The sequence below is a fragment of the Leptosomus discolor genome, chromosome 5, assembly GCF_034619465.1.
Source record: "Leptosomus discolor isolate bLepDis1 chromosome 5, bLepDis1.hap2, whole genome shotgun sequence".
NCBI classification, from domain to species: Eukaryota; Metazoa; Chordata; class Aves; order Leptosomiformes; family Leptosomidae; genus Leptosomus; species Leptosomus discolor.
In genome coordinates this window covers 16977109-16989833 of record NC_141395.1, presented here as the reverse complement: position 1 = coordinate 16989833, position 12725 = coordinate 16977109, and the positions used below count along the sequence as shown (strand labels likewise).

At 51.1% G+C, this 12725-nt stretch overlaps 1 protein-coding gene across 2 annotated transcripts in view; it reads right to left on the bottom strand.

The window, feature by feature from the left end:
• Nucleotides 1-655: 655 nt before the first annotated feature.
• IGFBP2 (insulin like growth factor binding protein 2) overlaps nt 656-12725 on the bottom strand; it is a 59445-nt gene continuing 47375 nt past the window's right edge. For both annotated transcript variants that reach the window (XM_086465769.1, XM_086465770.1), the window contains 3 exons: nt 4679-4902; nt 3066-3206; nt 656-823 (listed from right to left, as the gene is read on the bottom strand). In XM_086465769.1, coding sequence (XP_086321895.1) covers nt 656-823; nt 3066-3206; nt 4679-4902 — 533 coding nt within the window. The remainder of the gene's footprint in view (nt 824-3065; nt 3207-4678; nt 4903-12725) is intronic.

The window sequence follows — 12725 nt, the reverse complement described above, 5'->3', positions numbered from 1 at the left end:
GGCAGAGGAGGCCTATCTCATCCTTAGCGCTTTTCCTCACCGATGCCTCTTTGGGGGATGCATCCCAACCAGACAGGCATGCTCCAGCTGGGAAGCTGGGGGCTTTCCTCCTTCCCTCCCTCCCACACTGCATCCCATGCCAGGACCGATGGCTGGGCTGGGGCGCAGGGGACTGGCAGGACGCAAGAGGCAGGCGACAGTATTTACAGTCTTTGGTCTTGGGGAAGGGAGGGAAAGAGGGGGAAAGGGTGGGGGTTTTCCTTTGTTTTCTGTCCCACTCCTGCCCGTGATGGGCGGTTTTGGCCTCGGGAGGTGTTGGGGAGCACATGGTGCTCTGTGCTGGAGGGTGCGGGAAGATGCCGCGAAGCACCAGGGGGGGCAGGGCTGCGGGGTGAGGAGCAAAAAAGACTGGTTCTCTGGCTTATGTTGGGTGAAAGACTATAGGAAAGCAGTCCCTTCTCCTTGCAATATCCCCACCACCCTTCCCCTCCCATTATCCCTCCCCTCCACAGGAGCCAGGCAGGAGGGGAAGGAGGGCAGCACGCAGGACCCAACTCCAGTCTCTTCCAGAGCCTAAAGAGACATGCTGAAACCCATGTAAAATCCAGCACTGGGGCCACGGCGAGCTGCCTCCAGCAACCAGGATCACGTCCATCTACTGGCTCCGCAGGGCATGTGCTCCCCGGTCCTCCTGCTCATGGGCTGTGTAGAAGAGGTGGCACTCGGGGTCCCCACGGATGGTGGGTGCTCCCTGGATCACCTTCCCATGGATGGGGTCCACGCACCAGCACTCGCCACGCTGCCCATTCACCGACATCTTGCACTGCACAGAGAGGGACAGGGTGGGCATTAGGTGAGGAAACGGGGACAAAACCCCCTTCCCAGCCCCAAGAGGCCAAAGCCTGAACACAGGCAGAGCTGGAGTTTCCCCACCAGTTTGGCACTAGTTTGGATTTAAGCAAGATTCAGGGATGCTGCACTCAGAAAACCCAGGGTCTGTGCTGCACGAGGCTGAGGGCTGGATCTCTTCCTCCAGGGGGTGTGCCAGGGTCCAAGAAGCCAATTGTAATGAACCACAAGGAAAATTGTCCCTGAGATGAATTACTCTGTCAGCTGTGGATGAAAGCACCATAGAGTCAAAAATCCCTGGGGGAAGAGGGATGAGACAGACTGACAGGAGGAGCTGTGTAGCTTCTTCTCACCTGCAAATTGGGCTAAACAAACTGACACACGAGAGCAAGGCCCCCCCAGCCAGACAAAATATGTTTCCAAACAGGTTTTCACTGTCCCAGAAAAGAGGTAGGGACTGTGGTGCATCTAGACCTGGACTCCACCCCACCTCCCCAGCCTGGTCTGGTTAGAGAGAAGTTTCTTGCCCTAATGGTTATCATCTACTTCTTGCCCTGGAAGGGCTGCAGGCACTTTGAACCTGATGCTCATCCCTCCATCCCCAGCAGATGCATCTCTGAATAGGGTGTAGCGGGAGACTCAGAGGTCACTCCAGCAGGCCAGCCTCTGCGTGTACGCTGTAAAGCTGAGTTCAAGTCTTTTTCTGCAGCTGGACTGAGGTCAAAATGCAGCCTTGTTCATGGGAATAAAAAGCATGAAAAGAGAGGAAGAAAAAGCCTCCCCAGTGAGAGAGCTCATCCAGGCACTCTCCACCCGAGCACTGGCCCACAGGAGGTGGGAGCAACTGGGAATGCTTTTGTTGGCATCCACTTTCCAGCAAATGAAAAGGAGCTGATGCTCAGCTCTGGAAATGCAGATAGAGGGAAATGGGTATTGCTTCACATTTGCCTTGTTTGCCCTCAACCGGGGCAGAGTTGGGGGGAGAAAAAGAAAGCAATTTTTGTCCCCTTTTTCTGCAGCAGTGACCAGTGTGTGACCCATCTGCACCCTTCAGTGCAGGCTGACTTGCTTCCCAGGCACAAGGAGCAGCAGAGACTGTCTTTTCTTTTGTGGCACACAATGGATTGCTGCATTGCTCAGGCTTGTTCCCCAAACACAGCTCATCTGCTTACAGGAAATTTGCCACTCTGCTCCATCCACCCCTTCCAAGTGTGTTCATGCTGGGGGATGCAGCTAGGCCGTGGGGCTCTTCAGGGGCAGGTGGAGGGTCCAGGCAGGACAGGGTAGAGAGATGGGATGGAAGAAGAAGATCTCAGAGCATCCTACTCTTTTAATGTCTTTTTTTAAATGCTCCTGGTCAAGGGGTAGAAGTAGCCCTGAGAAAAAGGCTTAGCCATGAAAACAGCAGGTTTTCTGGGGTCCCCTCCAAAGGCTCAGTTGCACATAGCCGTAGGGTGTGCTCATATCCAGGTACTATTCACACGTGGCTTCAATCAACCCTGGACAAGCTGGTGTTTTGCTGCCCAAGAGTTTTTTTCCTGGCATTTTTCCCCCATGTCTCAGCTGCTGACACCTGCCGGTTTTGCATGAATGAAGCCACGAAGTCAGAATTCAGACACACATTAAGTCACTTGTGTTCTTTTGGGTCCCATAAATACTTTCAGAAGCATGCTGCACCCCAACTCCTGCCTTGCTTGGAAGGAATCCCCCTCCTGAAGCTGTGGGACCAGGCTCAATTTCTGGAGGAAAACTAGTAAAGCTCACTAGAAACCTTCCTGAATCCAGGAGAAGTGCTTTCTTCTTTCTCTGCAAGACTGGCCAGCGTTCAGCCCTTCTCTGCTTTTCCCCTGTAGTGGGGCCCAGCCAGGACAAGACCTGGCTCAAAGCACAGGAAAATAGACCTGGACAATCATCAGCACTTGTGAGGAAGAAGGGGCTCCAAACTAAACAGATTCTCCATCTCTGGGGTGCCTGCAGCCACATGTGGCTCTCACATCTCCACTTGATATCCCATGGCTGAAGATGCACCTGGGTGTTACTAAACCTGTCCATGCCACCTGTGATATTTGCTGTTTACCCCACACCGTGTGCATGACATCAGCCGAGCCCTGAGTTGCGTGTGTCCTCTGTGGCTGTGCGTGGTAGGGACGCATGCTGAGCCAAGGGCTGCTGCCGGGAGTGCAGCCAGCCCCAGGGCTCTGGCTCTCCCCATTTACCTGTTTGAGATTGTACAAGCCATGCTTGTCACAGTTGGGGATGTGGAGGGAGTAGAGGTGCTCCAGGGGACCTCGCTCATCTGGCAGCCGCATAGTGGAGATGCGTTCCAGGACCTGATCCAGCTCCTGCTGGCAAGGGGTCTGAAAAGAACACAGAAAGCAGAAAACAAAACCAAAAAAATCAGGGCAATGAGACCATTTAATATCAACACTTTGGACAACAGAAACACCAGTAGGGATGAACACCTGTGTGCACCTCCTCATGACACAGGTTTGCCACTGCGTCCTGCTGCAGACTTCACCTGCAGGCCCCCAAAATCAGTGTGCCACACATTCACAGTTGCCGATGTGTGGAGATCCACACAGGGAGACACGCACATCTCTCCCATGTGCCATGTGCCTCACGTAGCCAAGAAACAACATGACACCAGGTCATGGGCCCTGGAAAGACAGAGGAGAATGCCCAGAGATGCTGCCATGGGTCCCACTGGTGGTGACAACTGATGTGAAGACAGACCAGGAGGGTTTCCATCAACATAGCGCAGATACCACACCTGTGAAGCAGTTTTGGCCCAGAAGTGTAACTCAAAGCATGCGAGACCTCATAGAAGTAGAGGGTAAGCCCTGGGAACAAGAGCATCCAGCAAAGCCAGCCTCTGGAGGCAGCCCTCTTGCTCCACAGCAGCCCCAAGCCAAGGCTCCCAGCCAACAGAATTCAACCAATTCTGATTGAATTATGTCTGATGTGAGTTGGAGCAAGTCCACACCTCTCTGCTTTTGCAGTTGCTGGAGTTTTTTTCCCAAAGGAGCAGCAATAGTGTGGGAGCTCTTTAAGTTGATGGTGCCTGCACCTTATTTTGAACCACTGCTTTGCCTGTTCCTTGGAGGGGATGAGGGCTCTCTTTTAAAGTCCCTTTCTGTTCCTACACTCCCCAGGTATAAATACCCTATATGTTTACAGAGATATGTATAAGGACCTTTTGGGGTGGCTTTCCATCCTCATCCCATCTAGTTGCCTTGACCAAGCTGCCCACTAGAGGGAAATCATGGCCAAGGACTGGAGGGCAGAAAGACAGGGAGAGGGAATAAGGGGACAGGGAGGACCCCGTGCACTCTCTCTCCTATGTGAAAGCCCCACGGCCCATCCTCGGGGGCTCTGCCCCCTCCCCCGCCCTCAACCTGGACCGGGCCTGCCCTGCAGCAGGCAGACAGCCCCCCCCCAACCAAATCCCCTTGGGCCATCCCTGGCACTTGCTTAGGGAAAAAGGGTGAGAAAGCTGGTCTGCAGGCAAAGGGCAAGCTCGCACCCCTGCAGAGGTAGGTGTCAGCCCCCCTTCCCCAGCTCTGCTGTCAGGAGGTGAAGCTGCAATGAAAATAACACCTCCTCGCCAGCACATCAAAGTTCATCAGATGGTGTGTTCGGCCCCAGCTTCAGGCCAAAACAAACGTTTGCTTTTCCTTTTTTTTCTCTCCCCCCTCCTCCCTTTTTTCTTTCTCTTTTTTTTTTGTTAAGACAGTTCGTTGCAAATGTCACTAAGGCTTTTGCATTCAGCGTTTCCCCAGCGAGCCCTCAGCTGCCTCCGTTAGCTCCCCACGCCCCCCTGCCCTCTCACCCTGCTCGTCGACAGCCGTGACTTCTTCGAGTCCTCATGGTTGTGATGGGGTTTGCCAACTTTGCCCATCTGCCGCTGCTGCTCATTCACCTTCTCCCTCATAACCGCCAGCTCTTTCATGCCCGTCTTCATAGGCTTCCTCCCGCCGGCTCCGCTCAGGATCCCTGTGGTGCCATCCACGTGGTTCTCAGCAAGGATGCTCTCGGACCGGTCATCGCCATTATCTGCAGGAGATGGGGCAGACAAGGAAAGGGTCAAGCTCAGCCAGGCACTCTCTCACGTGTTCAGCCCATCCTGGATCGTGTTCAAGCATGGCTGGTTACCAAGCCATAAAATCTTTGCATGCAAAAATTTTAAATTGCATTAGCCCTTTCATCTGGAAGGTGAGAATAGATCCTTTCATTCTGGAGTTATTACCACACTAAAAGACAGTTTAGAGAGCAGGGGAAATCGCTGCTGGAGAAGTGCTTTCTGGTTTTTCTTTGACCTTCTAAATTACTTCCCAAAGAATGTAATTTTCCCATCAGAAGTCCAGTTGGGTTAGGGATGCCAAGTGTACTTCGGCTCCAAAACTTAAAACCACAGTGATTAGCAACAATACCTTTAGTCCATCTATCATCCCCCAGAGTATCTCCAGGAATACTTACTCAGTATTAATGTGCTAAAATAAATTCTCAGGCCTGCTTTCAAAAATACCTTGCCTCTGTTTTATGACCACCCTAATTTCCCTCAGAGATCCTGCCATTTCAGTGATCATCCTTGCATTACCATCTTTCATACATTTGTCATACAGTGCATTACTCATTCAGCTTCTACCTACTTCTGCATTTAGCCACTTCTGCTGACCGTGGAACAGACCCACATGTCCTGGGGCCCAACTCTGCCACTGCTGCAAGCCGCAAGACCCCCAGCTAATTTGGGCATTTCAAAATCAGTTATCAGAAATCTGGGGATAAACACTGGACTTCTTCCATCCCCTCCGCTCTCTGCTTTGTGCATTTTCCCAGTACACTGGGTACCATTTCTGAGAGCAATCCTCGCCAAAGTAGGACACAATGGTCACGATGCTGCAGACACCAGTCCCTTCAGACTTTGCAGTGGCAATGAGGACAGATCTCAATTCCTCCTGCTTGCTCCAGAAGCCCAGAAGGTGACAGCTGACCCCTCCTTGGTGCCTGGTCTGATCTGGCTGAGCAAGCATGTCTATCACTGTCACTGGATCTAACATTTAAGCTGGCCCTGCTTTAAGCAAGCGCTTGGATGAAGACCTCCAGAGGTCCTTTCCAGCCCAAATTATGGTTCAGCCTGTGCACGCACATCACCTCTCACCGCAGTAGCCCAGGCTAAGTGCATCTCTGTATGTGTCTCTGTATATAGGAGCTCTTCAGCAGTGACAGACCAGGTCATTCTGGTCCTACAGTGGTGACAAAAATGAAGTGTCTTTTAGCATATGCCAAGGAGGAACAGTTGCACCCAGCCTCACAACATCAGCATTCTCTCCAGCACCTCTGATTTCAGCTTTCCAGCACTCCAGAACTCAGGCACTTACATAGAAGTAAAGAAATCACATCAAACAGTGCATGATGGAAATAAAGCAGTGCTTTAGCTCGTGTAACAATGCTTAATTTATGGACCTCTCCTGCTTCTTGGAAGACCAAGCATGCAGAGCATTTACAGATTTTTAACATTTCCTTTTTTTTCAGAAGCTGCATCATGATATTTTGTTAGAGCATAGCTCTATTGTCATGACAGAGAGTGAAAAATCATAATAGCAACTGTTTTATTTCCTGCCACAGCTTTCCAAGCTCTTTTCAGGTGTTACAATCCCAGGCTCACAGATGAGAAACTGCAAGAAGAGTTTTGCCTGAACTTACTCAGCAAATGTGAAGCTGCCTGCAGACTGATGGCAAGAGAATGGTCCAAGTGGGCTGGATCAAAGAGCCACTCCAGCCCAGCATGCCATCCACAAGAGACCATCAGCAGCTGCTTGGGGACACACGTCAGAAAGACCATTCCCAAACTGTGCTGCAGACCAGCAGCAAAAGCACTTTCATGGCTAGAGACTGCATCTGACCCACAGGATTTAAAAGCCAACAACAGACCCATCCCTCAACGGATTTGTCCGATATCCTTTTGAACTTCCTCACCATTTTGGCCTCAGATTTCCCAACACTGGGATCATCCCACTTCCCAGAAATACTAAATGCATTTGGTCTGCTTTGGGAGCAACTGAAAAGCAAACACGGGGCAAAACCAATCTGGCAAAGTCCATGACTTTCCTCAATACTGGTTCCAGATGAGAACTGGGACCAGGTTTGATAGCCAGATGGGCGAGCTCAAAGTCTGGGTTGCTGCCTGGCGATTGCCGTCTGGCTGTCATCCTAGAAGCTGGACAAGGAATATTTTAAGCAGGAATCTTCTGTTTATACACCAGTCTCCCTGTTAATTAGAAACACATAGTGAGAAGAGAGAAGGCCATGAGGCCGCCCTTCAGACAGGATCAAATGAAAAAGCACTGTGCAAGAGACGGGCAAGGCTGCCCAGGCTCTGATCCTCAGTGAGCTTCTTAGGAAGGTTTTAGCCTTCTGACATCTTTTGTGCTCCTCTCCTTGGTGTCTCACCAAGCTGTCAACAACAGTAGAAGAACAAGCACAGCAGCAGAGCAGCATCTCGGACACGTTGCAGTGCCCCACTTCATTCAGAAAACCAATGGTACAAACTGACGGAAAAGCAGTAAACTGGAAACAGTGCCTTCCCCATCGATTCTTGCTCCTTCTTGCCTCCAACTAAAATATATAGACATCTGCCCAAATAAGCACTGCGCTAGTAAATGAAGGCGAGCTGGTAAGCCTCTTGTCGGCTGATTCATTCACAAAACCTGCTTCGGATAATATTTTCACTCATTTTTCTCACTTTCCAATGCTAACAAATATCAGCCCAAAGAAAACCACTGATGGGAGCAGAGTGTGCAAGCCCATGTGCACAAACACACCCGAGGACAGAAGAGATTGGTCTTGGCTCCCTGGGCACCATCACGGGAGCAAGCCTGGAGCAGAGGCCAGGAAGGTCTAGCTGCAATCAACTGCAAGCTCTCCTCTCCAAGGCCAAGCCAGCCACAGTGAGCCATACCTTCACCCTGCTGCCAAGCTTGACTGATCCACCTGAAGCTAATGCCAGAGCCTCATCACGGCTTTTCCCTCTTCAAATCTGGTGCTGTTATTAGGATGAGCTCTCTTGACCTGGAGCTTGCAGGGATGGCTCAGTCACTGGGGAAGGGAGATGGGACAGGAGAGGTTGTCCCCATGTACAAAGCACTGGTGTTTCCTTCGTGGATGAGTTGCATGCGTGGGAAGAGGCTGATCGTTAGGTGCGATGGACCACATTTCAAAGAGCATTGGGCTGGGTAGCAACGATGAGAGTGAAGACGTCAAGACTCAAGATCAGGAGAGCACAGAGCACGCTCTGAGCCTAACAATGCCTTTTACAGCCAGGTAATGTTTTTCAAACACTGACCAAAAGAACTGAGTTGTGCGTGCTTGCTTATGACTACCCATGAACCAGTTAAGCCACCCACCAACCCTACCGGCATAGGATGGGCAGGTATGCAATTGCCTCAGATATACAACCCTAATCTGTTTGTCATCCTAGCAAACGCCCTTTCACTGACCAATTTCAATTCACACTAAATATATCTGTGAACGGAGTGGTGCCAAACTCCAAAACAATTATGTTTTATAGTTCTTCCATTTTCCTATGGCATGTGGAAAACATCTCCTGTGCTATTTTGGATCAAAAGGTAGGCTTTGTGCAGGGCGGGACAAGTGTGGCAGGAATCAAAGCAGATAGCTGAAGTTCTCCTAAACACTGATGTGGAGCCCATGAAACACCTCTCTCCACGCCAAGAAAATGATTTCTTTATGGCCTTTTTCAAGGAAAATTCCCATTGGCTTCAATGGGGCGAGGACTTGGCTGAGGTGAAAGCGTGTTCAAATGGCCATCAGCTAACGTCTGTAGAATGCTGCACAGTCTCGCCAACATTTTCAAAAGAGGCTACCAATTTCCAGCACTGAAATTTTCAGGAATGTGGTTTGAGACCTCTAGGCACCTCCGCCGAGACAGCTGAGAAAAAGAGCGGCTTAAAAACAACCTGCCACTTCCAGGGCTACAAGAAGAAAGAAGCACCACCAAAAAAAAAAGGCAGCTGCCTGAAGTTAAAAATACATCTTTATCCCTTTGAAGAGCCCTGAACCATATCTGGACTGAGGGACGGGATTGAGCCAGTAGCACTCACTTAGCATGAGAGGACCAGCCTATATGACAGGGAGTATGCACCATGCCAAGGATTGCAGCCGCCCTCTCCAGCGCTGTTCTCTCTCTGCACTTGCTTTCTTTCGATGACAGCTTGCCCAGAGGGTTTCACATGCATTTGCTTATCTGCCCAGGGTGTTTGCATAGCGCTTAAGTGCTGATTAAGGTCCCAGACCCACAGAAAGTTTCACCCAAGTGGCTTTCAACACCCTGCCTGGAGCCCTGCTAGCCTCAGGTCCCAGCTGTGTCCTGGGCTGGACTGGGCTTACATCTCCGTCCCACAGCAATCGCAGCCTCCATTGGCCAGCATTTTCCCTCTGAAGACATCAAAGTGCTTTGCAGTTCATCAATTACCCTGGAGAGAGAGGTGTTCCTCCTGGGTTGTACACGATAAAAACAAAGGCATGGAAAAACTTGAGTGTTGCCCAAAGCCACGCAGGGAATCAATGAGCAAACCCAGGAGCCTGCGTTCCTGCCCTGGCACCGCACCATGCACAGGGGCAAGCACATTTGCGGCTGCCAGAATGCCATATCCAGAGAGTGATTTTTCACCCCAAGCAGTGTTGTCTGTTTTCATCGAGCTTTTGGGTTTTTCCTCTAACACTTTTAGCTTCTTGTGGCCCCAAGTTCTACCATTTCAGGATAATTTAAGTACCTGTTCTGGGTTTTGCTTGCCGCTTTTTATTTTAAGGAGCAGAGCTGCCTGTCCTAGGCTGCCACGATCCCAGCACTTGTCCTCCGCAGCCTGAGAGCAGACAGGGCCTTTAAACCTCACCTTTAACATGCACAACAGCCATGGCCAAAGAACTACTTGCAGGAAGGTGGGGAAGGAGCAGACAAACCCCGACTGCAGCCCCGGTGACCTCTGCCTCATCAGTCTGCAAAGTATTTCTAGGAGAGCCCTGGGCAAAGGTTCCTGTGCAATAGCTCTAGTGTGGGTGTTGTTGACCTGGAGCTGGGATACCTCAGAAAACGTTTGCCAGCAGGGATTACACCGGCGTTGCAATTTCCTCGCAACAGGACCTGCCAAGAACAAAGTCTCCCCGAGGCCCTCTGGCCCACCCTACCCCAAAAAGGACTCAGGGTTTGCTGATTACCACTGCCGAACTGCAGAGCACTGAGCCTCGGCACAGCATCCATAAGCACTGAGCCAGCAGCAGAGGGGAAACGCGGGGGCACTAGTACGTTCTGGCCCCAGGAGTAATCAAGCCAGGCTGGATGCAGGTCTCCAGAGGCAGATGAAACCAAAGCAGCTGCTCAAGTTTCACTCTTCACTTTGCACAAAAAATACCCAACCAAAACGCAACTGGGAAATGCCACAGAGGGAGCATGAGCAATGGGCCATGTAGGAGAAATGATGACAGGAGGAGAAGGGATGCAGAAGGGATGTAAAGCAGAGAAGTAGCCCCCCAGCCCCAGGACAACATCTCTTATTACAGAGGCCAACCATGGATGTTCAGGGGAGGAGCAGAAGAAAAGACACAACTACAGAACAATCCCTGCCCAGCTCTCCTCCTGTCAAACAGCAGTTCAGGAGCCAAAGGTTGCATCTACACTGGGTTTAATACCCAATGACAGGGAAGGAGTCATGCATGATCCCTTTGTCGATTCAAGCACAGGGACATGCCCCCTCCCCCCCCCCCCTCCTCGTGGTCCCCTCTCCCCAGCCAGCAGCCTGTTCTGCGTAGCCTCATCCAGTTCTGCACAGGCGAGTGGATATTTAAGCACTCAATTTGGTTGCAGAGGACACACAGCCAGCATTCCTGGGCAGCCCAGGGGTGTCTGCGCCACCCAGCTTTTGGGAGGGCTGGCAGGAATGCTGGTCTCCCAAATTTCTTAGAACTGCGGGCTCCCATGAGACACAGAGATGGAGATCAGCTCAGAGCATCTCTCCATCTGCCAAGGAACTCCTCAGGGCAGGTTCCTGGGATCCTCTGCCTGCCTGCACTCCACAGGGTTATTCATCACAACAACTTGCTCAGTAACAGTGAGGCAATTGCACACCACAGCCAGAAAATTCCTGCATCAGTCTCCAAGAGCTTGTTTTACCTCTGTGATAAGCTGTCCACAAAGCACTCTGGGATCCCCTGAGGCTGAGAGCCCTGGGGCTTTGGAAACACCCTTTATTTTTGAGATCTTTTCAGCCATCTCTACCAGCAGGGAGGGCAGGACTGGGGAGGGAACAGCATGTTCTGGCCAGGGGTTGCTTAGCAAGCTCCTCTCCCTGCCTCCAGTGGCTGGCACGGAGGGGTGATCCAAGGGGCACCCAGTGCCTTCCTTTGGCTCAGGCGTCCTGCAGGAAATGCTTTATGCTCCTCCAAAGTGCCAGGGACACTGACTGGGGCAGTACAGCTTTCAGCAGCCTGGTTTGCTTTCTTTTCTTTACCCATTCCTGGTGGCTGGAGAGAGCAACTTTCCCTCCTCCATCCACCTAGGTCCAGAGCCAGAGAAAAACCTCCTACCCACTGCACAGTGCCCTAGAGAGCACCTGTGCCCCATTGCACACAAACTCCTCTGGCACCCTGGAGCAAAGCACAGAAGTGATACTGAAATGGAGCTGATGTCAGATGAGGGAAGAAGAGGGACCAAAATGTCCCTTCCTCTGGTTTTACTTCAAACAGTTGGGGTTTTTTTAAATCATGTTTGTAGACCGGTTTCCCAAGGATACAGGACTTGTGCAATAGCACAGCCTGCCTCTATGTGTTTCTGCATGTACATGTGTTTGCATGACTGCCTGTCTCCCTGTTAGTCTTCCTCCCCCTCCACCTCCCAATATATCTACAAACACGTCAGCAAATGCCAACTACAGCTCAAACACGAAGACAATTCTCAAAAATAGCAAGTTTCCACCATTTCATGGAAATGTGCAGCCAAGCTGAACAGAGATAAAATAGCAGGGTTTGTCTTGTTATCTTTCTTTCCAAACAATTTGACTGATGGGCCATGTAGCACATCACCAGCCCACTCTGTGTGGACCCAGCGGAGCACAAACCACCACTGGGGAAGGTCTGCTCCAGCTCTCCTCCTGCCAACAGTGAGCCCGCAAGTGTTTGCAACATCCTGTTCCCTCCTGCGCTAGCCGTTCACTGCATGCCAAGAACGATAAGAGAAAATGCTGTTCGGGTCCCTCAAAAATGCAGGGAACACTTCAAGTCCCCTCATTTACCCAACTTCCACTTGCAATCCTGCTTTACTTTCACCCGCTTCTTCCCCTGAGCGTGGGGCTGCTGAGCATCCTAACATGCACCTACAGCAGAGACTCTCCAGACTCACCTACGAGCTGAGGAGCCGGAGGGTTGGTCTCATCCTGTGGCTGATGACAGTGGTTTTGTGCATGTGCTTAACTTCAACATGTGTTAAAGCAGCTTGCTCAGGGGAAAGGCCTTAACATGTTTGGAAGGTTTTCCTGAGTGAGGCTCTCCGAGCTCCCTGCCACCATAAAAGCATTCCCCCTTGTTAGTGAACCGTATCTCAGTCCTTTCAACAACACTTCTCCGATTAGCCCTCTGCAAAGCTGCAACCTTCCCAGCAGAACCAAATGAATTAACTTGAAAACACTTCCAAGCTTAAATTAATTGCTCTGCAGCTTCCCAATTTGACCTTGACCCTGTCTGTAAAATCCCCAGAGTAGCGCTACTCAGTCATTAGGGGCTTCTGCCTGAATGAAATGAGCCATTAACCTCATCAGGCCAAGTCTCTGCTCTCCTTCCCTGGTCATGCTGTACGCGTCTGGTCTTTG